Source organism: Kogia breviceps, chromosome 15 (assembly GCF_026419965.1).
Source record: "Kogia breviceps isolate mKogBre1 chromosome 15, mKogBre1 haplotype 1, whole genome shotgun sequence".
In the NCBI taxonomy this organism is placed as follows: domain Eukaryota; kingdom Metazoa; phylum Chordata; class Mammalia; order Artiodactyla; family Physeteridae; genus Kogia; species Kogia breviceps.
In genome coordinates this window covers 26,674,506-26,701,862 of record NC_081324.1, presented here as the reverse complement: position 1 = coordinate 26,701,862, position 27,357 = coordinate 26,674,506, and the positions used below count along the sequence as shown (strand labels likewise).

At 45.8% G+C, this 27,357-nt stretch overlaps 1 protein-coding gene across 6 annotated transcripts in view; it reads left to right on the top strand.

The window, feature by feature from the left end:
- ARK2N (arkadia (RNF111) N-terminal like PKA signaling regulator 2N) overlaps positions 1-8,700 on the top strand; it is an 88,028-nt gene extending 79,328 nt beyond the window's left edge. For all 6 annotated transcript variants that reach the window (XM_067014485.1, XM_067014482.1, XM_059041030.2 and 3 more), the window contains one exon: positions 387-8,700. In XM_067014485.1, coding sequence (XP_066870586.1) covers positions 387-576 — 190 coding nt within the window. In that variant the 3' untranslated portion in view covers positions 577-8,700. The remainder of the gene's footprint in view (positions 1-386) is intronic.
- The last annotated feature ends 18,657 nt before the right edge of the window (positions 8,701-27,357 follow it).

Sequence of the window (27,357 nt, the reverse complement as noted above, 5' to 3'; positions counted from 1 at the left end):
TCTTACTGTTTCATTAGTTCAGACTAAGATTGTCTGGGCATCTTAATTTTGCTCAGGATTTATATGCTGCCCTATCTTGAAGACCCCAAGGGCTTAAATGAATTCAGAGAAGCATCATCTTATCTATTTTCAGTAACAGATCTAGATGCAGCTCAGGACTTTGTGGCTGAGACAAGAATCTTGGCCTTTATAAGGCTAAACTGAGAGAGGTGGGGAGACAGACAGACAGACATGGAGGGAAGGAGGAAAAGGGGGAGGGATATTGGTTATGGGTTTGATGAACTTGCATAGTAGGCTTATTTTAGTAAAAGTATGGGTCAGTATAACTGAAGCTATATTGCCTTCTGTAGGATTAACCATGCTTTTGCTCTTCATTTCAATTGCAGATGTGTTCATCCTCGAGGAGGTGTGATTCAGAGTGTTTCTTCATGGAAGCATGGCTCTGGCACGCAGTATGTTAGCACCCGGCAAACACAGTCATGGACTGCTGTGACTCCCCAGCAGACTTGGGCGTCACCTGCAGAAGTTGTTGACCTTACATTGGATGAGGATAGCAGACGTAAATACCTACTGTAATGCAATGTCACTGTGTTTCCTCTGCACTGTTCCCTTCCACTTACTCCTCCTCCTCCTCTTTGTGACATGGAAGTTCATTGTCATAGCTTCAGCTTCAGAAGCTGTTTGTGGCATTTGTATAATTGAAACTCATGGAAAATTGCCCCCTTCCCTTTTTTTTTTTTTAAATTAAAAGAAGTCACTTAGGAAAGTAACTTATCACAGAGAAAAGAATTTCTTCTTTCCCTCAGTAGGAGTCTTGAGAATGATGAATTTTATTAGACAACTTCATTTTACTTGGTGACTTTCAATCTTAGGAAACTGCCTTTCTTTTCGAATGATATTTTAATTACCAGGTGAAATGGATTTCAGTTTTTGAATCTTGTATTTATTTTTCTGTGTAATAAAATTAATATGTAGACTTGACCACTGTCAGCCCACCCATTGGCACTCCTACCATAGGGCATTTGCACACATATTAGTCAGGTCCTTTTTGGCACCTAGTAGGGCATGTGCATTGAAAACCTGTCCTTAAAAATAGAAGACAGAAGTGTTACTTTTCTTTTAGCTTAAGTCTTCTGCCTTCTTTCCTGACTGCTCCTGGCTGAATTCCCACAACACAAATAATTGACATGACCCTTTGTGTTTATAAATACTGCTGAGGTGACTTAGTTAATCTCCTTGTTGCAATAATTCATAACTCTGGAAAATATCTCCTTGTGGGTCAGAGGCATTTCAGATAGGTACCCCACCATGAGGTTGGGCATCTGAAGAGAGTATTGAGAGATCCCTTTTCTCCCCCTGGTTTGTTCAAATAATGGGAGAAACATAGAACCTGTTACTTAGGTAGAATATGAAAAGTTGTGTGGCTTCTAAGGCTATGGGCACTTGAAAAATCTGAGAGGGCAGTGCCTTCTTCTGTAGCTGGTCTCTCCATAAAGGATGTAATGACAACTGTTTGATACTTGAGCTGAAGTTGACCTGTTGCTATATTTGGGTATTTTTCTCCTCTACCTTCTAAAAGTGGGAAATTCAAAATACATCATAAGAAACCAGATGCAAAACACATGAATGGCCCTGTAGGTTTTACAGTATCTGACAGGAATAACAAAGGGTAGTAGGAGCATCAGGGAATTCAAGAAATGCCGGTGTTGGAGTTTTGTGGCATTAGTTACTACCTTTTTTACTATAACATTGTAGTTACTAGTGAATTATTTTACAAGCAATACCTAGAATTAGAACACTATGTACTGTGCACAGGGAGGAGTGAAGTAATGCTGGCTTAGAAGACCTCACTTTTTGTTTTTCCACAGTTTTTGTCTGCTTTTTTGTTTGCTTTTGTTTCCATTTTTACCATATAATGGGGCTCTAGCCCTTTGCCTCCCTTCCCAAATGCCTTGGTGGCTCTTCCGTATCATAAGAGCATGAGAACTACCATTTTCAGTTTCCACTCAGCGGGCACACATTTATGCCAAGTGCCTGTTCTGCCTAAGGCGCTGTGGTGGTGCTGTGGGGCTGCTGCGGTGAACAGGACACCCACCGCATGTGCGTGCGTCCGGCTGCCTGGCTCCAGCTGCCTGGCCTTCGTCTCCTGTGTGTGTAAAGACTCGCTTATTCCTTTACCCTTCTTCCTGCTGCTTTAGTTCGTCCTTACACCTCTTCCATGTGAGTGTATTTAAGCATGTGTTCTTTCACCTTCTCTGATAACATCGCATTTGATCTGGCCTCTGTTCTTCATCAACTTTTAATTTTCCTATCATTCTACTTTTAATAGATGAGGCTTTTAAAGAGATCATGAATCTCCAGTTTTAGCACCTCATGTCTCAAGTCTCTCACGTGGCCACAATTCTAGACAAAAACCAAAGACCCAGAGGCCAGAGCGAAATAGGACCTTCTGCAGATTCACTACTGGTGTATCCTTGGACCTTCACATTTTACTTTAGGATTAATTTATTGAATTTTACTGTTACACGTTGTTTTTGACTTGAATTAAAATACTAGACAGAGCAGAAATGTACAATTTCTGGTCTATATTTTCCAGGAAAACCATTGGGGAAAGAATAGAGTGGATTCTATGACTTGAAGTTTTTGCAGCTTATTTTCCCCCCACCATCAGGGCAGAGCCCCATTTTAAAGAACATTTTTGCGTTACCTTTTCTTACGTTAGCAGAATGTTTTGTCCAATTCCGTATAGCAGGGGATTTCCCAGGGCATATTTTCTTTAGTCCCTAACAGTCATCCTCTAATGAGAATTCTTTGGGTGTGCTGTGTGCACTGTGGGTTGGGAGCGGAGATCGGAGTTGTAACCAAGCTCTTTTCTGGCCTTTTGCTTTTAGATTGGGTTACACTTTGCCCTCGACCTGTCCCTTTTCCAGCACCCTATCTGGCTTGATTCACCAGAACAAAAATTAATATGCAAAAAGCGGGGAGGGGAAGGGATGGTAGAGATAGCTTTTCTCCCTACTAGGTTGGGACTTTTCCACCTACTAACTAATTATAGAGAGACTATGTTTCAGCTCTTCTTTCATTGCCAGATCCAGGAGAGTAGGGATGTGGTTTCTGGCAAGGTATTAATGATAAAATTCTGTGGTAAATTTAAAATTCTGACATTTAAAATTTCTTTTAAGGGGGTCTTTTTTAACCAAAGTTTTGCATTTGGTAGCATAGACACTTCATGCTTCACCGTCTCTTCAAAGTAATATCTCCACTAAAATGGTACACTTGGGTCGCAGATTGGTTTATGGCACTAACTTGGTTAAGTGCCCCCCTTCCCCCAATTTGAAACCACAGAGCGGTAGCTTAGCTATTGCATCAGTACAGCAATATTGATACGTAACTATTGCTCGCCAGTAGTTGTCTCTTCATTTTGATGGAAGGGGCCGGACTGAATGGACTCCATTATTCATAACATTTAAGCATCCCATAAACTCTGCTTTTATTATTATCAATTGTGAATATGAACCATCTGATTTCCTAATTTAGTCAATTGTTCACTGTTACTTTTAGCAGATTAGCACCATAGGCAATTTAAAAATGAATTTGTTGCCTGCTTTTTATACTGTGTCACAAGGTTTTTGAAAAAGCTGGGGACACAGTATTGTCTTTCAGTTTAAAGGTTTTTTTTAAAGGCAAAGAGCTCCCCTCCATCCCTGTTTTTCAGTATGTGTATGATGTGACTTCCATGTATATATAAAAATGATTGCGCCCTAACCAAACTTCCTCAGATTGTGCACTGTTTGTTTAAAATAATCACGTATTTTAGTCCAATGCTGTTGTATTTTTTCATTTTATTTAAAACACTACGTACTTCTTATTCTTTTAACAAGTTTTAAAGGGTAGTGATCTTAAAAAAAAAAAATCACTGGATAACTAGGAAATATTTTTGTTGTTTAAAGAGTACAAAGGTCATTGAAGCCTTTTGCTCCTCTTACCGTGAAAATGAAATGTTAGCCATTGTATGGCTAGGAACCAATGCACTTGGTGGTTAACAGATCTGCTGTTGCTGGAGTGTGAGCGTGGACTTGATGCAGTGACGACAAATCATTGCTTAGAATTAATGTTTTAAAATGTGTGACTCTAGTTTTTAAAACAAAATTTGGTTCTTCTTTACATTCATTATTTAGTTTTTGTTTCCAATTAGTATTTAATGGTCTTTGGAGAAAAAAAAATAATAAAACAGAGTGTTATATATATATTTTTTGGTGCAAGATAAGATTTTCTGTTTTTTGAAATAAGTCTGTAGCATAAAGGTTAAACTATTTTAAGACAAAATAAAATAGAGTGTATTTAAACAAAGATAATTTCTGAGGATTTTTTTTTTCTATCTGCTTCAGTTAATTAGATGGTGCCTGGAGCAGCTCCCAAGTTAGCTTTTGGATGTGAAAGTGAATTATATTTTGTTATCAGATCTTATTGTCAAAGTTGCCTGATTTTTTCCAAGCAACAGCTGTATCCTACTCCTAGAATGTTTTGCAGGTGGCCTTTGGTGTGTTAGATTTAGATAAAAATAGTTTTGCATTAGCTTTCCTGTAGCCCCCACTTCCGTTTCCAGTTAGAACCAGTGAGATTTCAAAGCTGGCGAAAGGCTCCCTAGTGCTAGGCCCCTTTTCTCCTGGGAACAAAACTCAGCTGACAGTTACTTCCCAGAGACCAACGTGCCAGGGTAAGATGCTGTGACTGTGTGCACTTTGCTCATGGTTGAAGCAAGTACAGGGTGTTTCAAAAATAGCCCAAAGAACTTTCCTCCTAATTTGGTTCTATTTTCAGGTTTTTTATTTGGTTATCAAAATGACAGGAACTACTTACTGCATTAACATCTCATGACTTTTGTAACTTACTTAATGTAAAGGAGAATGAGGAACCAGAGAGAGTAAAGCCTGTGTTTATTAAAATACTCACTCCTGGATCTCTTCCTGTTCATCAAATTTTTAGTCCTACCTGCACTGGAAAGAGATCTGTTAACAATTAGGAAGTACACTGTTAACAGTTAGGAAGCGTTTTTAGTTTTTCGAAATGGTGTGGTTTTTTTTGGCAGTACGCGGGCCTCTCACTGTTGTGGCCTCTCCCCGTTGCGGAGCACAGGCTCTGGACGCGCAGGCTCAGCGGCCATGGCTCACGGGCCCAGCCGCTCCGCAGCACGTAGGACCTTCCCGGACCAAGGCACGAACCCGTGTCCCCTGCATCGGCAGGCGGACTCTCAACCACTGCACCACCAGGGAAGCCTGGAAATGGTTCTTTTATACTACTTTGTATCTGAGACCTAAATATGTTAGTGCCTATGAGAAACTTCTTTTCTTGGGCTCTAGAAGAAAATTTTTTACTTAGGGTCTTGTTTTTGAACCCTTTTGCCCTTGGATGCTGCTTTTGAAGAATAGACAAAGCATGAGTAAGTAAAATAATCTGTGGCTAGTACTTAATCTCATTCTGGCTTCCTCTTTCCATTCTTTGCTGGCTTTTGGCGTTGCCTTCCCTTGTTTATATGTTTTTCACAGTAGATGACAGCTATTTATAACTTTAGTCCAAACAGAAAAATTATATAAATCTTTACAAAATATATAAACATCTCTTCAGCTCCAATTTTGCAGTTGAAGTAAGGTGAATTTCTTCTAGGTTTAGGTTTTGTTTTAACCATTTTGCTGATCTATGGAGTGGTCCTCCTAGGTCACTGGTAGATATGATTTTCTTTACTTTCTTGACACCATGTTTGAGAGCAGTGATTTACAGAATTAGAGACGTTCCTGGGCTATACAGTGGAGCTTTGGCTGGGAGAATATGCCTGGAGCAAAAGAAGGCAGTGTCAAATATTGGAAGGAGCAGTGTGCTCAGAAAAAGATGCAGGTGATGGTCATGAACATGATAGTGATGTGGAAAGAGCATCCATTAGCCCAACAGAGGTTGTGACACTGTTGGCTCAATTCAACTGCCATTGCGCTGCTTTGCGGGTAGCATGCCTTCTAGGTGGAGATGGCTTTAGGCAAGGATCCCTTTGTGTGATGAGGATTCACCATTTCTTTCTTTCCTTTTTGCCGAGCCTCGAGATCCCATTTGGTAGGTGGATGTTAGTAAAGGATGAGAGCGAGTGCTGGCAGTGAAGTCAACCCTCAGAAAGAAGGTGGCGGCAGCAGCTTGTGTGATCTGCTCATAGATCCTGGCCTTCAGGGTGGGAACACCTCTTGGTTGTAAATTCTGTTGATCTAACTTCTTATTCTTTGGTAAAGGAAACTATTTGGTACCAGTTTTTTTCCTTTGTGCTTTGATAATTAACACCTCGAAGCAGTCATTTCTGTTTCCTTCCCATGGCTGCTCTGTCCTAAGAGTGGGAGGGTGAAGTGTTGTCGACCATTGAGCCCTCACTCTTGTGCTTGAGTCTAAAGCAAGCAAGTGTGACTTTAGGATGGATCTTGGCATCTGCAACAGGAGGGAAATTAGACCAGAGGGTAGAGGGACTGATGTTTAAATAGCCTGAAGCAGAGAGCAGGAGACTCCAGAGAAAGACTATCTGACCACTAAGGGATTTGATTTCTATGCCTTAAAATGGAGAATTTCTAAGATTTATTTTCTGAATCTGAAAGACAGGACTGTGTTATTTTAGGGAATAATTCATTGTTCTGCAGAGCCGTCGCTTTTCAGGCAGGAATTGAGGAGAGTGGCTCACTCCAGAAAGCTGTTTAGGGGACTACAGTTCTATCATCTCACTTAAGCTTTTGGAAGGCGTTGGATGACTAACGCCCACAAAACCTTGAATTTCTACAAATTCTTTATTTTCAAAGTTTTAAAAGAGTATGTATTTCAGAATTTTCACATGGGGGTAAGAAGTGGTACAGATTGTTATCCTGATTTTGCAGATTGGAAGACTGAGAACAGAAGAATAACATATCCAGATTTACATAGCTCGACTTAGCAAGAGTAGATTTTTTCTATGGTCCAAATTAGGACTTTTTTAGCTTTAAGAAAAACAAAGCCTCTTTTTTCCACCTGTTTTTTTCCTTCATTGTTATTGCTGCTGATTCTACTTTGTTCTGGCCTGAGAAGAATTGGAAGAAGTCTTCCTGAGAAGGTAATGTTTGATTGGTTCCCTTTTTTCCTGGGCAAGTGGTCACAGATTTAAACATCAGAACCACACACCTGCATATGCCTCTCAACTCAAGCTCAGGAATGGCCTTGGAAACTTTTCCCGTAGATAGATTCCCTGTCTCATAGTTTATGGAACAGGAAAATGTGGATGGTCAGTAAACATAAAAAAGATGCTCAGGCTCACTCCCAATTATGTAAATGCAAACTTACATTACAGGACACCATTTCACATAGGCAGAATCAGATAGGAATACATTTAAATCCAGTAAGGAGGCAGGACCATGGCAATTCACTTGTCTTCTTGTATGAGCATAATTTGCTACAGTTATTTTGGAAAACGGTGGAATTGTCTAGTAAAAAGCTGAATATGTGTATACCTCAAGCTATGGACTGAAGGTTTGGGTCTCCCCTCCCTCCCATTCATATGTTGAAATTCTACTCCCCAGTGTGATGTTATTTGGAGGTAAGGCCCTTGGGAGGTAATTAAGTTTATATGAGATCCTAAGGGCAGAGCCCCCATGATGGGATTAGCGCTCTTATTAGAAGAGGAGGAGACCTTAGCCTTTACATGTAAGACACAGTAAGAAGGCAGCTGTCTGCAAGCCAGAAAGAGGCCTCTCATCCAAATCAGACCATGCTGGCACCCTGCTCTTGGACTGGCAGCCTCCAGAACTGTGGGGAAAAAAAAAAAAAAGCCTGTTGTTTAAGCCACCTACTCTGTAGTATTTTGTTGTGGCAGCCGGAGCTGACTAAGACACCCATGACCCAGCAGTTACACTCTCTGGGATGATACCCGTGAGCAACTTTTAGGTGGTAGCCTAGGTAGGGGAGTCATGAAATCAGTTCAGTGTCTGTAAACCATCTTTTGTTTATTTAAGGAAATATTAACAACATAGAAATAACAGGAGACAATATTGTTACATGAAACTTTTGTTATATACTGATAAACATCTACACACAGACATATGTATGTGTGCATAGGGTCAAGATATAAAATGTATTTTATTTATTTTTACTGTGGGTCGCAGTAAAAAGATATGGGAAGCCCTGGTTCTAGAGAAACTGGTTTACGTGCTCAGAAATGTTTAGTGTCACTTTTCCCCAGTTTTTGGCTATTTCAACATGGATGTTCATCTATAGGATGGATAAACATTGTGTTTATAGAAGGTGTAGCCACTGTGAAAATTAATGAACTAGAGCAATATTTATACACTTATATTAGTTATATCAACATGGATAAACCTCAACACTGTGGAGTGGAAAAAAAGCAAGTTGCAGAATCTGTACTACATGATGCCATTTATATGAAGTTCAAACAGACAAAACAATACTACATATTGGTAAAAAATTGATACACACATAATAATAGTATAAATAAATGCATGAGAACAATAAACACCAAATTCAGAGTAATGGTTGCCTCTGGAGAGGGAGGTAAGGAGGGGACACGGGGACTTCAACTTTACGGGCAAAATTTCTTAAGCTGGGTAGTGGGGACACAGATGTATGTTATTATTTGTACCTTTATGTATATCTTAAATATTTCATAATAAAAATTGTTCTCTGTCTCAAGCAGAAGGAATAAAAGCTCTTTATGACGTTCCAGATGATATTAGTGGAAATGAGTGATATCTGAAGCTGATTCCTTTTAGACGCCCTCAGTACTTTTCAGATATGTCACCATAAGCAACAACAAAAGATAAATTTGATAAATTGGGCTTTAACAAAATTAATTTTGTGCTTCAAAGGACACCATCAAGAAAGTAAACAGGGACAAAATATTTGTAAATCCTATATCTGATAAGAGACTTGTATCTAGAATATATAAACACTTTCAATAATAAAAGACAAAAAACCCAATTAAAAAAATCTGAATAGACATGTCTCCAAGGAAGATATACAATTAGTCAATAACACATGAGAAAATGCTCAGGGCTTCCCTGGTGGCGCAGTGGTCGAGAATCCGCCTGCCGATGCAGGGGACACGGGTTCGTGTCCCGGTCCGGGAAGATCCCACATGCCGCGGAGCGGCTGGGCCCGTGAGCCATGGCCGCTGAGCCTGTGCGTCCGGAGCCTGTGCTCCGCAGCAGGAGAGGCCACAACAGTGAGGCCCGCGTACCACCAAAAAAAAAAAAAAAAAAAAATGAACATTAGTCATCAGGGAAATGCATATCCAAACCACAATGAGATATCACTTCACACCTACCAGGATAACTAGAATCAAAAAATCAAATAACAGCAACTGTAGGTAAGGAAGTAGAGAAATCAGAAGCTTCATACATTGCTGGTGGGAATGGTCCAGCTGCTTCGGAAAACAATTTGTTCCTCAAATGGTTAAACATAGAGTTTCCATGTGACTCAGCCATTCTATCCCTAGGTATACACCCAAAAGAAATGAAAACATATGTCCACACAAAAACTTGTACACGAATGTTTATAGCAGCATTATTCATAATACCAAAAGGAGGCAACAACCCAGATGTCTATCAGCTGATGATGCTTTATGCTACAGCGTGGATGAACCCTGAAAACATGTTAAATGAAAAAAGCCAGTTACAAAAGACCACCACGTATTTCGTTTATAGAAAATGTCCAGAATAAATCTATAGGAACAAAGAATAATGATTGCCAGGGGCTGGGGGGAGATAAAAGGAGGGAGGGAGGGATTGCTAATGGGTAAGAGGTTTCTTCTGGGGGGTGAAGAAAATATTCTAAAATTCCATAGTGGTGATGGCGCAGCACTCCGAATTACACATTTTAAAAGGGTGAATTTTATGGTATGTGAATTACATCTAACTAAAGCTGTTACTAAAAAAAAAAAATTACCAATTACCTGAGGGTACCATGCTTTAAGCTACTAATACCTTGGCATGAATGGGTGCCGGCACACTGCAGAAAATGGATTTAGATAGTTGGGGCATAATGAGGGAGTTTCAACCCAGCTGTGAAAAGGGACTCAGGAGACCAACATGACAGTAATTGAAGGCAGGCACGACCAGCTTGCTCACTGGGTGTGGCCTGCCCTGACCCTGAGATGCAACTTTAGGAGGGGATCTCCCCTCCGTGGAGAGAGGTGTGGCTTCCTGAGGGTGAATATTTTTCAGAAAGAAACAACCCGTTCCCCACTGAAATGCAAGTGCTTGCCCTCAAGGCAAGGGCAGCACCATTTCCTGTGAGCTCCTGGGACCTGCCCCTGGTATTTTGCCCAGAAAGTTTACAGCCACCCTGAGAGACCATTTCTGATAGCTGACATCTGCTGGAGTGGCCCTGACTGCATCGTTTGGTCGGTGAACCACACGGGGTTAGAGTGGGGGCAGTGTCTCGCTAGCCATGCCCCCGCTCCCTGGGAGGCTCTGCTGGAACTACCCGCACGGGCACTCTTGGTTGCCAGCTCCCAAGAGTCACTGTCACCGCTGAGGGTTGGTGGTGTCCTTCAGGGGTGCTGAGGCGAAAAACATGTTAGGACCTTAGTTTTATGCAGTGCTGGGCAGGACCTCTCCCTCTTTCATCCAGTTGGTAATTTTCCACTTCCCAAACTAGATGGCTGAATTCTACTGATGAGCTCTTTGGGCTCTTGGCAGAGTACATACGTTTGTTGTGACATTAAAACTGTATACCATTAAAAATGTGAACCTTTCACTCAGCGGTGAAATATGCAAAATCTTCAGCACGGGCACCAACCAATCAGAATTAGCACTGGAAGTAGGGCTGGCACAAGCTCCTGTCTCAGGTATGGGATTTACCCTTTCATCGCCAGGCTGCAGATCCTGGGGAGCGACCAGGGCGGTGGGAAGGGCACTCGAGGCAGCTCCGGGAAGGGGCTCTTTGCCAGCTGCGATTGAAATGTGGCATGATTTTAACAACTGATAGAACCAAAGTAGTGTATACTGTCAGAGAGTCAGTCTTGCATTCACCTAACCTGTCTGTGCCTCGAGTTCCTAACTCATAAAGTGAGGATGAGAGTACCTGCCTTATGGGATTGTCATAAGGAGTAAATGAATGGGGGCCATCAGTCGACGCCATCAGTCTCGCCCAGCTTTGCACCAGTCAACATTGTTTGGCTAGCTCAGCCGGGAAGCGTGTAGACCAAATTAAACTTGACTGTAGGCTACTAACACTCTTACAGCAGCAAAGTTAAACCCTTACAGCATTTTTTTCAGACGTGAAATACTTCAGAGAAAGCAATCAACAGTTTGTTTATGTGATAACTGGCATGGGGTGGTGAAATGAAATGTCCCAAGGTCTGCCTTAACTGCTAACAAGCTGTGTGACCTACCAAGGTCATCCTCCTCTCTGGATCTCAACTTCTTCATCTCTGAAGGGCCTGCCACTTGCAGGCCTACCACTGTGGTGGGGTGGGGCAATCAGATAAGGTAATAGAATAGTATAGGATGATTCAAAGCACTTTAGAAGTTTTAGACCCAAATGACTGTGGAAGCAAGGCTGTAATGGAAGTTAATACATTGGGCCAGACAAGCGGGGGACTGTGGCCCACTGGAGAGAACGTACGCTTTGTCCGAAGGGGAAAGCTGTGACTTGTCATGAGAGAATACAGGCTTGATGTTGCCAGATCTGTGGATTTTTCAAGAGAAGACATCTGGATTTTAAAAACGCATATGTGAAATTTCTGATTTATAGACACTCTTGTGTGGCCATGGTCAGACCTCCTGAGTATACAGCTTGAATAGAACTGTTGGTACAGGAGTCCTCCCCTCAGTCCTTCAGGAATGGGATAAAAAGCGACGAGCCCGGGGTGGTCCAGTGAACTGACCCTTATTTTGTAGAGGCTGCTGAGACTTCCAAGCTCCAGGAGCATCTCTGTTGTAAGGGACAGAGGATACCTCAGGGAGCTGTGGTCACTTCCCATCCTTGGTCTCGTGTATTGCCTGAGTACATCTCTCTGGTTGGCTAGACAGTCAGCTGAAGAGGATAGAGGCCAATTTCGTGTCATCAGTCTCACCAGCCCTGTAACCTAAATCAATCCTATTTGATCTAGCTCAGCCAGGGACTGTGTGGGCCAAATAAAACTTGTCTGCAGGCCTGATTTAGCCTGCAGACTGCCAGTTTGCTGCCTCTGTACAATGCAAATTTCACTGGTTCAGCAAATACTAAATACTTGCTATGTGCTAGGCACTGGCCCAGACTCCAGGGACGTAAAGGTGACTGGAAATCAGTCTTCACCCCCAAGTAACTTTGTCTGGTGTAACAAACCATTGTCACAAAGCCTGACAAGTGCTGAGACAGAGCTCAATGCAGTGGGAACAAAAAGAAGGCTCCCTGAGCCAGCTTTGGGGTGGAGTGAACAAACGGAGGAAGAGCTCCTGCAGAAGGTGATGGTGAGCTAAGTTTGCAGGATGGGTAGGAACTAGGAGGTCAGGGGAGGTAGAAGGTGGAGGGTGTGGGTGGGTGCTGTTCCAAAGCTCAGGCAAAGCATGGAAGTGAGAAAGAAAGCATGGCTCATAGAGGAACAGCATTTTGGGGGAAAGGGGGTGAATGGTGGGGAGTAAGCTGGAGATATAGTTGGGAGCCATGAGGCAAAGGGCCTTGAATGCCTCACTAACATCTCACAGGTGCTCTAGCTGTTGGTCTCCACTAATAGAACATGTATATTACTCTCTAAAAGCCTGCATTTTGAGGCAGAAAATGAACATCTAAACACATACATGCAATTGGAGGTGTACCTCTGAAATGATGGGAACACTAAAGTATTGTATTGGGTGGAGGAATAAGAGCATCTCTTCCTGGCAGTAAAATAGAGAGTGAATTAGAGGAGAATGGAATTGGAAGTGGGGAATATGATTAGGAAGCTTCTGCAGGAATTGAACAGATAAGAGAACAAGGCTGTATCAGGTGGTGGGAAGGAGAAAAGGGAGGAGAGGTCAGAATGAAAAAAATCAATTTAAGAGGTTGACTTTGGAGGACTTGGTTACACAGTGTTGGGGGTATTCAGCATGTGAGTGAGGAAGAAGGAGTCAGGAAGAGAGGCTCCCAGGTTATTACATCCACTGAGTAGGAATGCAGAAAAGGGATCAGGTGTGGAGGATGTAGCAGAGGTTTTGGGGTGTCCCATGTCATAGACCTCTAAGATGAGGACAGGTTATTGCACTTCGTACTCTCTGCCTTAAGAAGGAGACATAGCACTTGGTGGACCTCTTGGGCTTTGGGGCACAATACATACCATATTTGGAAGTACCGTTCCCGCCCATTCATTGAGCGACTTAGAGCAAGGAAGGGCTCTGCAGCAAACCCAGGCTACAATGCAAGCTGTGTTGCTGCTTGGACCATTATGATACAGCAAATCCAATGGTGCTAGAGGCATTCCTGGTGGATTAGAGTACAGTGTGGAGTCTCTGGCAAGCCCCAATAGGAGGGGTGTATTATGGGTCCTACAGGCTTTGGAGCAAGGCTATGCCTTCTGCAGCAGCGAGCTATTCACCATTTGAAAAGCAGCTCCCAGCTTGCTCTTGGGCCCTGACCATGCAACATCAAGTGACCAAAACATCAACTGCTCATCATGAGCTGGGTTTGGTACCATTCACATTATGAATCCAGGCAGGCCCAATGGCAGTCCAATCTAAGATGAAAGTAGTACATCTAGGACTGGGCAAAAGGCCAAGGGGCACAAGTGAGCTGAACAAACAGGCTAGCTGCACAGGCTTCTTCCTCAGACCTCCAAGGCAACCCCCCTGTTGTATAGATGACTCTCCCACAGTTCACACCAAGCATTTTCTTGTGACCAGCGGCTGGAGGAGGAAAGATCCCAGGCCTGGTTCAATGTGTTGGTGTTATAGCCAAAAACAGACTGCTGGTTTCACCACAGCCCCAGTCAGGGTAGCCCCGAAGGACAGTGGTTAGTGGAACCTCTCCCAGTGGGCAGAACTTCTAGAAGTATACCTGTCCATCAGTGTGGTCTAGAGGGAGAAGTCTGTATTCCATAAGGATATGTATTTTGAGCAGTGACAAAGGGCTTGGTTGGTCGGTCAGGCCTGAAAGGAAAAAGAGAAGAGAGACAAGGAGGTCTGGGGAAGGGGCATGTGAGGGACCCTATGGGAGTGGGCACAAAGCGTGTGGGTCTTTATTATGTTTCTGCTAATGTTTGTCAGAGAGCACCCAGCACAGAGGAGGTGCTGAACAGCATGATGCCCTGTGGAGGTCAGCCATCCGGGGCTTGCATGATGAACCCACGAATCGGGTAGCCGTGGCGAGGCATGGAGGCTAGGCATGGGCCCAACAGCCTGAGCTCCCTCTCACGGTGGCTCTGGTCACTGCCATTGCCGACTGATCTGTCAGCACAGAGACAGGCCCTGAGTCCTTGACCAGCCAGCTACTTGATGACAGTTCATTACATTTGGCCCCTGCCACCTTGGAAAGAGCAGCGAATCCACCTTCCTGGGATTGATACCTATGGTAGCGTCCATCTGAGGGTTCACAAAGTACCTGATTTATTTACATATGATGCCTCATAACATCACATCTGACTAAGAGCCCCATCTGACAGCAAAGGAAGTGTGACAACGGGTACGTGATCGCAGAATCCACAGGTCTGGTATATACCAAATCGCTGGAAGCCATGGACCTAACAGGATGATGGAATGGTTTGTAAAAACCTCAGCTAATGTCCCAGCTCGAGGATGACACTGGGGTTAGGTGCTGTCATCCAGAATAGAGCTGATCTATGGCACTGTGTCCCCAGTTGCTAGAATACACAGGTCCAGGGATCAAAGGTGGGTGTAGCCTTGGTCCCTGTCCCCGTCCCTCTCAGTGGTCCACTTGTACCAGGTGAGAGGATGTCTGGAACGCAGGAGATTTGCTCAGGAGTATGTCTAGAACTCAGGGCTCCCATGCCTGGTGACATCAGAAGAAGAGGGCCTCGCAACAACGATGGCCTGACAAGGCCAAGTCCGTTGAGGTCTCAGCCCTCTCAGGGATGTAGATCTGAGTCACCCCATCAGGCAAGCAACCTAGACCAGCTGACAATGAGGAAAATCTGGAATAGGTAGTGGAGAAGGAAGATAATGATCAGCAGTGTCAGCCTCTAGACCTGCTGCAGCTGTGAGCTGGGTTGTAACTTGTCCCACTAACTCTCCTGTACAAAGCATTTTCATTGGAACAATTACGACTGGCCACTACCTTGAGGCCTCGGTGACTGAACAGACTTAATGTGGGGTCATAAGTGGGTCCGAGTGGTGCAGAGGGCAGATTGAATAGACTATTTGGTGTGCCCTGCATCGCATCCCCTTTATCAGTCTCTGATTTTAAAGCTGCAGCCGTGATAGTTCTTAGTGAGTTTAGACTCATGCTCACAGCACCCCGAATTTACGCACATGAGCACACCATTCTGATATCTATTCTAGAGCCTTCTTCAAAGCCACAGGGGTCTGTTTGGCTTGCAGAGCTCAAACACAGCCCAGAAGTTGGGGGAGCTAATGGCCCTGGAACAACCCTCTGTCATGGAGGATGGGAGCCAGTGGGTGGATGCTCCTGCCTCACCTTCCCTAGCTGGGGGATAAATGCCCAGCCTCCCATTTTTTGCGGTGGCAGTTAGACAATTCTGGGAGGCATTCCGCATGCTTCTTAGGAGAGCCCAGTGGAACTGAGCCCCCACTGCTCACAGCAGTGACTTTGATGTTGGACCTTGTATTGGTTTTTCCTCCTTTGCTCTCCCTCCTCCCTTCCTCCCTCCTGTTTCATGAGACCACCTCCTAATTAAACTGCCTGCATCCGAGTGCTTGTCTCAGGCTCTGCTTCTGGGAGAATCTAAACTAAGACAGGGAGGAAGAGGCTGAGTTCACTCTGAACTTGACATGCTGTAGAGACATCCAGTGGGAATAGGCATCAGGCAGCGGCCGTATGACTTTTGGAGATGTAGACTTACATATCAGCATAAGGTGGCAGAAAAAAACCACAGCGACCCCTCCCCTCCTCCAAAAAAAAAAAAAAAAAAAGTAAGAGGCCAGTGGAAGAAAGGCACCCTTCTAGGGCAGTGGTTCCCATCCAGGGGCCATTTGACAACGCCTGAGGTCATTTTGTTGTCCGCAGTGTTGGGGTGGGGGATGGGAGATCCATGCTACTACTGGCATCTAGTGAGTAGAGGTCAGGGAAGCTGCTAAACATCCTGCAATGCATAGGTCAGATCTCCATAACAAAGAATTGTCCAACCCCAAATGTCAGTAGTGCTGAGGTTAAGAAACTGTTCTAAGAAGATTGCAAAGGAGCTGTGGTAGGAAGAAAACCAGGAGAGAGCAGTGCTGTGAAAGCCAGAGTTTCCTAGAGCCAGAAGGGCCAGCAGGTCAGTGCTACAGAGAGGCAGGAGAGGTAGGAACTGATCATTGTCTGTTTAGTTTAGCAACAAGGACATTTACTAATGTAGTTTCATCAGCAATATGGGGGCAGAGGTCAGTTTGGAGTCAGGGAAGGAGGACTGGAAGGCAGTTAGTGAAGACAAGGACAGACCCTTTCCAGGAGCGTTGGAAGGGGTGTCAGGATGAGCTACAAGGAGCTATAGGGTGGAGGAAGAGCTTAAGAAGATATTGGAAAGACAAACACCCTGTAGATGCTGATGATAAAGAACAAGTAGGGATTTGGAAAGGGCCATGTGCAGGGGAGAGGTAGTGGGGTAACAGGCTATGAATAACTACTTGTTGATTGATTATATACGGTCGTTTAGTGCATTGCGATTTGTACTGCTCTGCTCTCCCGAAAGTCTCCTTGGGGACTTCTCTGGCGGTCCAGTGGTTAGGTCTCTGCAGGGGGCACAGGTTTGATCTCTGCTAGGGAACTAAGATCCCGTATGCCGCATGGTGCAGCCAAAAAAAAAAAAAAACTCTCCTTGAGTTTGTCTGTTTTCTTGCCTGGTAGTTTTCAAAGGTGAGCACAAGGCTATAGAGGATACTCAGGTTCCCCAAGGATGTCAGCTGAGCCCGTCCTCTGTGGAATGCCTGTGGAAATCCCAAGTTCCCTTCAAGATGTTTACGGACTTGGGTTTTAGGTTTGGGGGGTCACCTCTGTCTCTTGGTTCCTGTGTCTGTACGTGCATGCCCTGTTCTGCCGTGGATTTAAGCTTGAACATGAACTCCTTCTCTCATTCTACAGAAATCACCCCACACCAAACATTTGGGCGTGTGGCTGCGTCTGGGTTCTTGCAGTGCCCACACCTGCGCCATTTGGTAAGAGCCGTGCTCTTCCTCTTCCCTTCCGGGCTCCTCATCTGTCTCCTGCAAATTGCCCTCATCTCCAAATCCTTCTCCCACTGTATACTCAGCCCGCCTGAGCTCCCAAACAGGTGTAGCCCCAATCATCCTGGTGCACAGTAGACAAGAATGCTTCTCTTAGACAGATTCACCCTCCAGCAGAAAATGGTTATGGCTTAAAATTGTGAAAATGTGCTTTCTGTAAGACTGCAAATTCAGTCTTAGAGGGTTTGGGGACCTCTAGGATTTATGCCCAAACCCACGACAGTGACTCACTCTAAACCGGGAAAGCCCCATTCTTCAAGACTATTGTGTCACCTTGTAAAGTATCAGCCCTTCCAGCGACAGTGCAGGGAGAAGTTGGGAGCAAAGCTAGAGGCGAAGAAGAGGGCCGGCTGGGAAAAGGGTCCCAATTACCTTGACTTTCCTCCTCTGTCTCCAGAGTGCTGGCCTAGAATTCAGCAGGCCCAGCTTCTGGAACTTGTTCCTCCTCAGCCTCGTGATCTTAAGCCTCGGTGTTCTCGTCTGTAAAGTGAGGATAATAAGGGAGGAACAAAGACTTGGTGAAATAGGATCTATGAATATCTGCCTCATAGTAGCTACTTAATATGTTCTAGATACCATGTCTCCCTCTGGTTTTTCAACCCATTTCTTACCTGGGTGCTCAGAATTATTAGCTAAGTGTTTGGTGACCCTAGACAACTTCCTTCTTCAGTACTGGCCGGTCAGTCAGCAAGTGGGAGTGGAGCACCGCACCTCACCAGTGTCTCGGGTGGGATGCAAGATCCCAGCATGCCCCCAAGAGCTTCTGCTCACCCTGGGGAGATGAGAGCCGTCAGAGCACGGGGAAGACAGTGTGGAACTGATAACATTTCATTAAATTTTTTGTTGAAAAATTTTTTTTGTATTTTGAACTCCCATGAGGCAATTGGCGCTGCTTTCCCCACCAAGTCAGGGCCAGGCCACCCCCAAGCTCACGGTGGTGGAGGCTCCTGGTGCAATACTGGCAGTGACCAGCAGGGGCCGGCCTAGCTCTTCTCGGGCTGAGAGCCGCAGACGGAGATTTGATGGAGACTCTGCCTCTAAGAAAGGGTTTTGCACACTTTTTGGACCCTGATCCACAGACATGCATTTTACCTCACGGCCCAGTATAGGTCTGCGCGCACGTGTATTTTGCTCAACAATACTTACTCTTACTAGCTGGGTGCATTCTGATCTAGTTTGTTCAGTTCTGCCCGGGATTAGATCATTTGAAAACTAACCGCTCACACCTACCAATAGATGGAGACCTCTACTCTGAAACTCACTGGGAATCTAAGATGGGGGAGTGGGGACAGCGGGGGGTGGGGAGATTCGGGGTCACCTAGGAAAGGACCCCTCGGTACAGCCGTTGAAGGTGTGGGCCTGGGGCTGCCACGTGTGGTCCCAGCTCTGTCCTTTTCTCCGTCTGTGGCCTGAATGACTTACTCCACCCCTCTGTGCTCAGTAAAAGACAGCACTGGTTATAATAACAGCTCCTTTCCCACTCAGAAACAAGGATGGCTGCAGAGTGCCAGTCGAAGCTTGCCCGGTGTGTCGTGGGTTCATTGATTTAACATGTGTTGACACCTGTCACTGAAGATAATGGAAGAGAAAGCTCCTGGCCTGGCAAGATGGCCAAGAAGCACACAGACGATGACAACAGACGTGATGGGTGCAGAGGTGGTGATGAGTACTGAGCAGTCTGGGGACACGTGGGTATCTGGAGAACTCCTTAGCTTAGGGCCTCTCCAAGCATGATCCGGGGCAGCAGCAGAGCTCAGGAACTTGTTAGACATGCACCTTCCCAGGTCTTAACTTAGGTATTTGGAATCGGAAACTGGGGGTGGGCCTGGCTATCTGTTTAACAAGCCCTCCTGGCAATGCTGGTGCATATTCCAATTTGGGAACGACTGCCAGTAGTTACCCGACTTTGCTGCACCTGAGAGTCATCTTGGGGCACCCAGAACCAATCTGATCACATCCGGGAGTGGGAGTCAGGCATCAGTAGTTTTTTTGTTTTTGTTCTTTGTTTTTTGCAGTACGCGGGCCTCTCACTGTCGTGGCCTCTCCCGCCGCGGAGCACAGGCTCCGGACGCGCAGGCTCGGCGGCCACGGCTCACGGGCCCAGCCGCTCCGCGGCATGTGGGATCTTCCCGGACCGGGGCACGAACCCGTGTCCCCTGCATCGGCAGGCGGACTCTCAACCACTGCGCCACCAGGGAAGCCCCGGCATCAGTAGTTTTAAAAAAGATTTCCAGGTGATTCCAATGTGTAGCAAAGTAGGGCAACCACTGCCCCCAGCCAAACCTATGGGGTGGGGCATCTGAGAAAGCTTCCTGGAGGGGGTGCCATGTAGGCAGAAGCCTTCAATGAAGTGGGGGCTTGTGTGTAAACTTGGGATGAAGGGTTGACGGGAGTTCCTGGTGCCCATAGAAGTTTCCAAAGGGACAGTAATCTAGATTGAAGACGCTGGGCTCTGGAGACAAGCCATCTGGGTGTGAATCACACTGCACTCTTACTGGCTAGTGTGACCTCAGGCAAGTTATCCCAACAGTAAGAAGTGAGGTTTCTTGTATGTGCTTAATCCTCACAGCGACCCCATATCTTGGGAGCTTAGTGTGACAAGACGTGACACTGGAGAGATGGGGGAACAAAGCCGCAGAAGGCGTTATCACCGTGCTCTTGACCTGAAGGCCCTGGGAAGCCACTGGAGAGTGTCAGTGCGGGGGAGGCGTGCGGAGATGTGTGTGGAGAATGTGCTAGAAAACAACGTGCCTGGAGGAGAGTGGTCAGGGAGGGGGCCCGTCACCACCACACAGGTCAGATGTGACGGTGGCCCGCCTGCCAGAGGGATGATAGAAGACCAGTCAAGATGGTGAAATAGGCAAGACTTGGAGGTGAGGAAATGGCCCATTTCTGGGCTCGACCAACTGGGTGGTCTGTGTGCAGAGTTGGGGAACCCCCTACACCCAGCCCTACCACTAGGTTTCCTCTTTCTTCTGTAGATGGAGGGCTGGAGATAGGCATGGTCAGAGTGGGCCTTTGGACACCGTGGCGCCCCACCTCTCCACCCCGCCACACACGTACTTCCTGACAACGGTTTGGGCATCTTAGAGTCATTCATTGGCTGAAGGCCGTGAAGGCCCGTCCAGGCAGGTTGACTTCTTGTCGCTGAATGTGTCATGCATGTTCTCACCCCCGGGCCTCGGCCCATGCCTCCCCCTCTCCTCCCTGGCAGAATCCTGCCTTCAGTCCATCCTCCTCCACAGACACACTCCAGGGCTTGTGTCCTTGAAGCCCTTCTAAGCACAGTGACCGTCCTGCAAAGGACGGCGCCCCAGACGTGCCACTCAGTCCTGTTGTCAGGCCTGCACCTGTGGCACCTGAAACAGAAGCACTTGGAGTCTGAGGAGGGTCTGCACCCCTCTGCCTGTCCCACCAAGACTGGCCCAGTGTTTTGCCGAGCAGATATGCGGGTAAGGCCCCCTGACTGGGTTGGGAGGAAAACACAGAATTCAATTACTGGCCAGGAAGGCCTTGTTGAGAATTAGATTATCAGAATTGTCAGCTGAGGCCTCGGGCCCTTAGAGGCTCAGTGGGAGAGAACAGAAAGTGGAAACTTGAGAGTGTCATCCTCCTAGGGTCTTAGGGGGCTGGACACATCCCTCTGGTTTCTGTGATGTGGTCCCTTCTTCATCCTGAAGTGAGAGGTGGAGACAGCTGGGCCCTTGGTGCATCCCTGCCCAGCCCCCTCCAAGGCAGCTTCTCCCAGCGGCTGACCATGGAGGTGACGGATGCTGCCAGCTCCCAGCAAGGGACAGAACCAGGGGCAGTGTTCAAGAAAGACCAGTTAGCTGCTAAGGACCCACTGACTGTGCCTAAGGCCATGTTCGGTGCTGCCCAGGAGGTGCCAGAAATATTAAGACCAAAGTTCCAGAAACAAGAAGAGAATGGTACAAAGTAAAGGGCTAAATTGTGTAACACAGATGCTAATACCTGGGGGATAGGAAGTGAGAGCTCAGACTTTGGACCCAGACGAACCTGAGCTTGTTCACCAGCTAAGGGACACTGAGCGGCACAGGCACCTCATCTGCTAAATGGGGGTGATAATAGCACCTGTTATTCAGGTGATTAAAAGTTTAATTCTATATATTCAACAGTATGATACAGTGATTAAGTGATACACATGATAAAGAATGTAAAGTCTTTTAGCCAAGTGTATGGCACAGAACAAGCTCTAATAAGTGGTAGCTATTGCTGTTGCTGCTGTTTCCTTCTAGTTGTGAGTCATTACAGGAGCTCAGGAAAGGGTGAATCCACTGAATGATCCTGATTGGCCTGAAGAGACAAGGACTTGTAGGATGGGTTAGAGAAGGAAGAAGGACTAACCAGCTAGAGGGAGCAAAATGTCCTGATTTTCAAGAAGAGAATAATATGGTTCCTGGGACATAAGCTTAATGTCACTCAACAGCATTCTAGAATTATTAAGCAGATGGTCAGGGAGCATCTTTACAGAGAACCATACTCATTCCAGAATTAATTCATTAAATCATGTCAAACCCAAATCTCCATTACCAAAGGATTTTTTTTCAATCATTCAACATATTTATTGTTAGCATGTTAGGAAAAGCAGAGGTTATCTTGGCAAGCACTGAGCGAAGCTTCCCTTGCTGTCCGTGTGGCCATGAGAGAGACACGTGAGCAAGGTCAGGCAGAGTGAGGTGAGGTCTGTAACAGTATGAACAGTTTTGCCCCAAGAGCTGGACCAGTGGATGGCTGTCAACCTGGAGCTCTGTCCCTGGTGGCAGCCACGGGGCTCTAGTCCAGCCACTGAAGAGCCAGAGGAACACGTGGTGCGAGGGAGGACACAGTAGAGTCATTGTGACACTTCAGGATTCAGCTAATTAGGAGCAAAAAATAATAGCAGAACAGCAGAGAAATCACATTTTATGTTAAATGTTTTCTTCTAATGGGATAATATAAGCTCATGGTAGAGAATGTGGAAATTATAGAAGATCAGGAAGATGTACATAAAAGATACCTGTAATTTTCCCTGAATAGCATAGTTTAATAGTATGACTAAGAAGAATGATGGTGAGAATGGAAGTTCAGGGGACACCTAAGATGAGGAGAGTTCATGATTGTTGAACCTAGAAAAGGGTTCATGCTGTATCAGTCTTTGAAGAGTGGACAGGCTAACAGGAAGAGCGTGTAGGCTCTCCTGTAGTGTTCTGGAGAGCAGAACTGGAACACAGAGGCCCCCAGAGGCCCATCTCTGCACCCAGAATGAAAGCGCTTCAAAGAGGCGCCCCCCCAGTGGACAGGCCGCCTTGGGAGGGAGAGGTTCCCACTCATCAGGGGTATTTAAGCAGAAGCTGGTTCTTAGGCACTCTCTTCTCTGAATGTTAACGAAGACCCCTTGCCCTGCTCTGGTCCCTTTCGCCTCGCAGATTTGTGTATCTAGAGGTGAAGACATGGAGGCAGAAGGAAATGTGTTATCACTGAGAGAAGAGAGCATGTTTGCAGAATGCCGTGCTCTCAACTTCGTTGAAAGCACAAAGTTAAGCATGTGTTCGTTGAAAAGAGATGGCAAGCAAATGAACATTAATGTTTGTACTGTGCTTTGGTTTGTTTTGGTTTTCCAACTTTTCTACAATTGACCTGTTTAAAATACAGTCAATGTCATGTTAAAGTAAATGTGTCTCTTACATGCGTGAGGCTACTTTCTTTTTTCTTAATTTTTTGGCCGCACTGTGCAGCATGTGAGATCTTAGCTCCCTGACCAGGGATCAAACCTGTGCCCCTCACTTTGGTAGCACGGAGTCTTAACCATTGGACTGCCAGGGAAGTCCGAGGCTACTTTCTTTGCTGAAACAGTAAACTAGGGAGGGGGTAAGAGGGAAGAGTCTAGATAAATACTTAGGGAGGGGTTGATTGTAGAAGGCCTTGAAACTCAGGTAGACTGTTTGGGTTTGATGGTCACTACAATGGCAGTGACAAGGTCAGCAAAGGACTACTTGCTGGGCCAAACTAGGACTGATAATTGGACAGATAACAGCCTATTTGTGGGGATGAGAGGACAGAATACAGTGTCTGAAACTGCAAAGCTCACAGAAAAGCATTATCACAGTAGGAGGCCTTATGGAGTCCTTAAGGGAGTGATACTCATTTGCTGATTCATTCATTCAGTCGAGTATCATTTATTAAGCCCTATCTGTATGCCAGACACTGTGCTATGTGCCTGATGCAATTAGGTCCTTTGAGAGCTGAGTGCAGGACACACTAGAAGATAACATGGGGATTAAATGTCCTATTAGATGGTCCCTGCAAATCTAGGAGAGATGCTCTGAGTCTCAGGAGTTGGGGTGGTGAGAATCAAAATTCTAGTGATACTTAGAGGTCGTCTTTGCTTGCCTTGCAGTTGCACTAAGGGTCTTTTTCAGCACTTTGAACAGGGCAGAGTGCACAGCAGCCGCTCAACAAACATGTGGTAAGTAAATCAGAATGTGGTGGAAGAGGGGCTTGCAGTCACTTCATGTATACAGTCGTCCCTCTGTATCCGGGGGGATGCTCAAATCTCTTACATAAAATGGTGTAGTAACTGCATATAACCTACGAACACCCTCCCATATATTTTAAATCATCTCCAGATCACTTATAATACCTAATACAATTTAAATGCTATGTAAATAGTTGTAAATAAAATATATTTAAATAGTTGCTAGGTGTGTGGCAAATTCAAGGTTTGCTTTTTGGAACTCTCTGGAAATTTTTTTTCAAATATTTTGATCAGGAGTTGGTTGAATTTGAGGATGTGGAGCCTGAGAATATGGAGGACTGACTGTAGTTAGCTCATTGCTAGTCATGCTGGTGTAGAAATGGCTACTGGGGATATTCCTATGGCTCACTGTGAAAGGTGCAGGGCCAGAGATTGTATCACACTAAGTGTGTCCCCTGAGGCTGGGCTGTGAACACGTGGGCACGGTAGGGGAATAAACTTTGAAATGATGAAGCCGGAAGCTAGTCCGGGGAACATTCTTCTGATCTTCAAATGCGTAAAATCAAAAACTTTTGTTCTTATCAACTCCTATTCAAAATGGAAGTGCCATCCTAGAATTGATCAAGATTCTCTCCTTGACCAAACTCTAGTCAGGCTCCTCTGAATTCCCTTATCAACTGGGCCCTGACTATTGGGCTTCTGTGTTTGTCTCTGCATTGCCCAGTTTTAACAAGAATCCTACTACATCAGTCAGTTTAACCAGAATCCGCCCCTCCTTATCTGATCACCCTTCTCCTCCAGCATCCCCCAGTGATGTCTGATCACCCTGTCCTGCCTCCAGCGAGAAACCCCTCCCCCTGATGCTTCCTCTTAGTGATTGTCCATCCACTGACCACCGCTCTGTTCCTTGGCTAAAAATCCCACTTTCCTTGCTGTATTCAGAGTTGAGCCTGATCTCTCTCCCTTCTACAAACCCCATTGTAGTAGCCAGCCGCCCTTGAATAAAGTCTTCCTTACCATCTTTAACAAGTTTCATGAATAATGATTTTTTTTAACGTAATACACACTCTTTTTCAAAATGGGAATCACATGAAATAGAATTTATCAGATTTTTTGTGTTTAATTTTTTGGCTGATTTGAACAAGAAAACTTGAAATGCCCTGAATTCCTATAGTTTGCATACAAAAGAAACTGATAGAGGTTTTCCCCCAATTTAGCAACAATCCCAACATTTACATGACAATACCAATAATAATTTGTGAATGTGAACATTTTCTAAACTATCCATAATCAAAAAACAAGTTTGGGGCTTCCCTGGTGGCACAGTGGTTGAGAGTCCGCCTGCCGATGCAGGGGACGCGGGTTCGTGCCCCGGTCTGGGAAGATCCCACATGCCGCGGAGCGGCTGGGCCCGTGAGCCGTGGCCGCTGAGCCTGCGCGTCCGGAGCCTGTGCTCCGCAACGGGAGAGACCACAACAGTGAGAGGCCCGCGTACCACAAAAAAAAAAAAACACCCCCCCAAAAAAAACAAGTTTGGATCAGCCACGTTAGAGGAAAGACTAGGCTATGTTTCCATTTTCTCTGTGGAAAACAAAACAGTTACAGAATTGTCTCAGGAAGAGGTGTTCAAAGAGTATACAGCCAAAAAAAGATAGAAGTACAGTAGAGGGACTTCCCTGGTGGTCCAGTGGTTAAGACTCTTCGTTCCCAATGCAGGGGGGCCCGGGTTCAATCCCTGGTCAGGGAACTAGATCCTGCATACATGCTGCAACTAAAGATCCCGCGTGCCACAACTAAGACCTGGCGCAGCCAAGTAAATTTTTAAAAAAAGTACAATAGAGGTGGTTTGGGCTGGAAATTAATTAAAATGTTATGTTATTTTTCTGGATTTTGTGATGTTTGTGGTACTTCTCAGCTTTTTTTTTTCCTTTTTTTTTTTTTTTTTTTTTGTGGTACGCCACTGTCGTGGCCTCTCCCGTTGCGGAGCACAGGCTCCGGATGCGCAGGCTCAGCGGCCACGGCTCACGGGCCCAGCCGCTCCGCGGCACGTGGGATCCTCCCGGACCGGGGCACGAACCCGTGTCCCCTGAATCGGCAGGCGGACTCCCAACCACCGCGCCACCAGGGAAGCCCTCCTTTTTCTTTTTTGGCTGCACCGTGTGGCATGCGGGATCTTAGTTCCCCAACCAGGGATCGAACCCATGTCCCCTGCAGTGGAAGCATGGAGTCTTAACCACTGGATCGCCAGGGAAGTCCCCTCTTGGCTTTTTAATATTTGTAATTTAGTATGCTTTTTTCCTCATTCTAGGTAAATTTTCAGGTTTGTACTCATTTTAATTGTGCTTTTGTTATTTTGTATTCTTTTTCTTACAGAGCCCCCCCTTCAACCAAAACAAACGTACAAACAAATAAAATAACCACCCTGTGTAAGCTTCAGGCCCCTCTGTCCCTGCCCCACAGATGCATGACTTTGTGACTCTCGTTGGGCCTCCGTGTCTTTCCTCCCAGTGAGGGTTGTTGCCCTGAGCTTCCACCAGACACTCTTCCAGGGAGAATTAAGAGATGAGCTAGATAATCCGGCCATCAGGCCTCATGCCTGCACAGGCAAAGCACATGACATCCAGTATTTCATCTGATCCTTACTGCAAACCATTCGGAATAAAACCCAATTGTTAGTTACGGAAATGTTCACATTTACGCACAAGTAGGTGGAATAACTCCAGTCCATGGGCTGGGCTTGGTGAGGTGAGGGGAGCGCTGGGCTAGGCATGGGGGCCAGAAGTTAAATCTCTGCAGGCTGAATCCTCTTTCTCTGCACCCCCTGCCCCATGCTTCTTGGTGCTGGGCATGTGTGATTATGTGGTCACATCTGCACACTTCTGCCCGGCTTGGAAGTGGGCAGAACCTCTGGTCTATGGGAAAGGGGCAAGAAGCTGCAGCAGCCTTGGGGCTCTTTCAAAACATGAGATGGGATTGAGGCTGCTTCTCCCAGGGGCCTGATGGGCACAGGTCCCCGGGCAGCAGGCCTGGGGATTGGCAGGGACAGCACTGGAATCACTAGGGGAGCTTTTGCCACTTATGTGCTGTGCACCTCACACAAGCCTATCCTGATACAAGCCGGAGAAGGGAGAGGACAGGGACATTTTGGAAAAGTTCGCAGGCAAATCTGATACCCACCCACTTTCCGGATGAGAACCATGGCCTGAGGGACTCGTAAATGGGAGGCTGCGGGGGCCCAGACCTGCTCTCCACTGGATGGAGCCACCCGCCCCTAGAGGAGCACGGAGTAGAGCTGAAAGCCAGACCGCCTGGGGTGAACGGCTGACCCACCTCCTCGCTAGCCATTTGACCCTGGCAAGTCGCTTGACCTTGGAATCTGCCTGCTTATCTAAAAAATGGAAATAATCGAAGCACCTTACCTTAAATGTGATAATGCACATAAAGCACTTAGCACCTAAAGAATTAGACACATACCACTCAAAAATGTTAGCGGCGCTAACATAAATTTCCTCCGTTGAC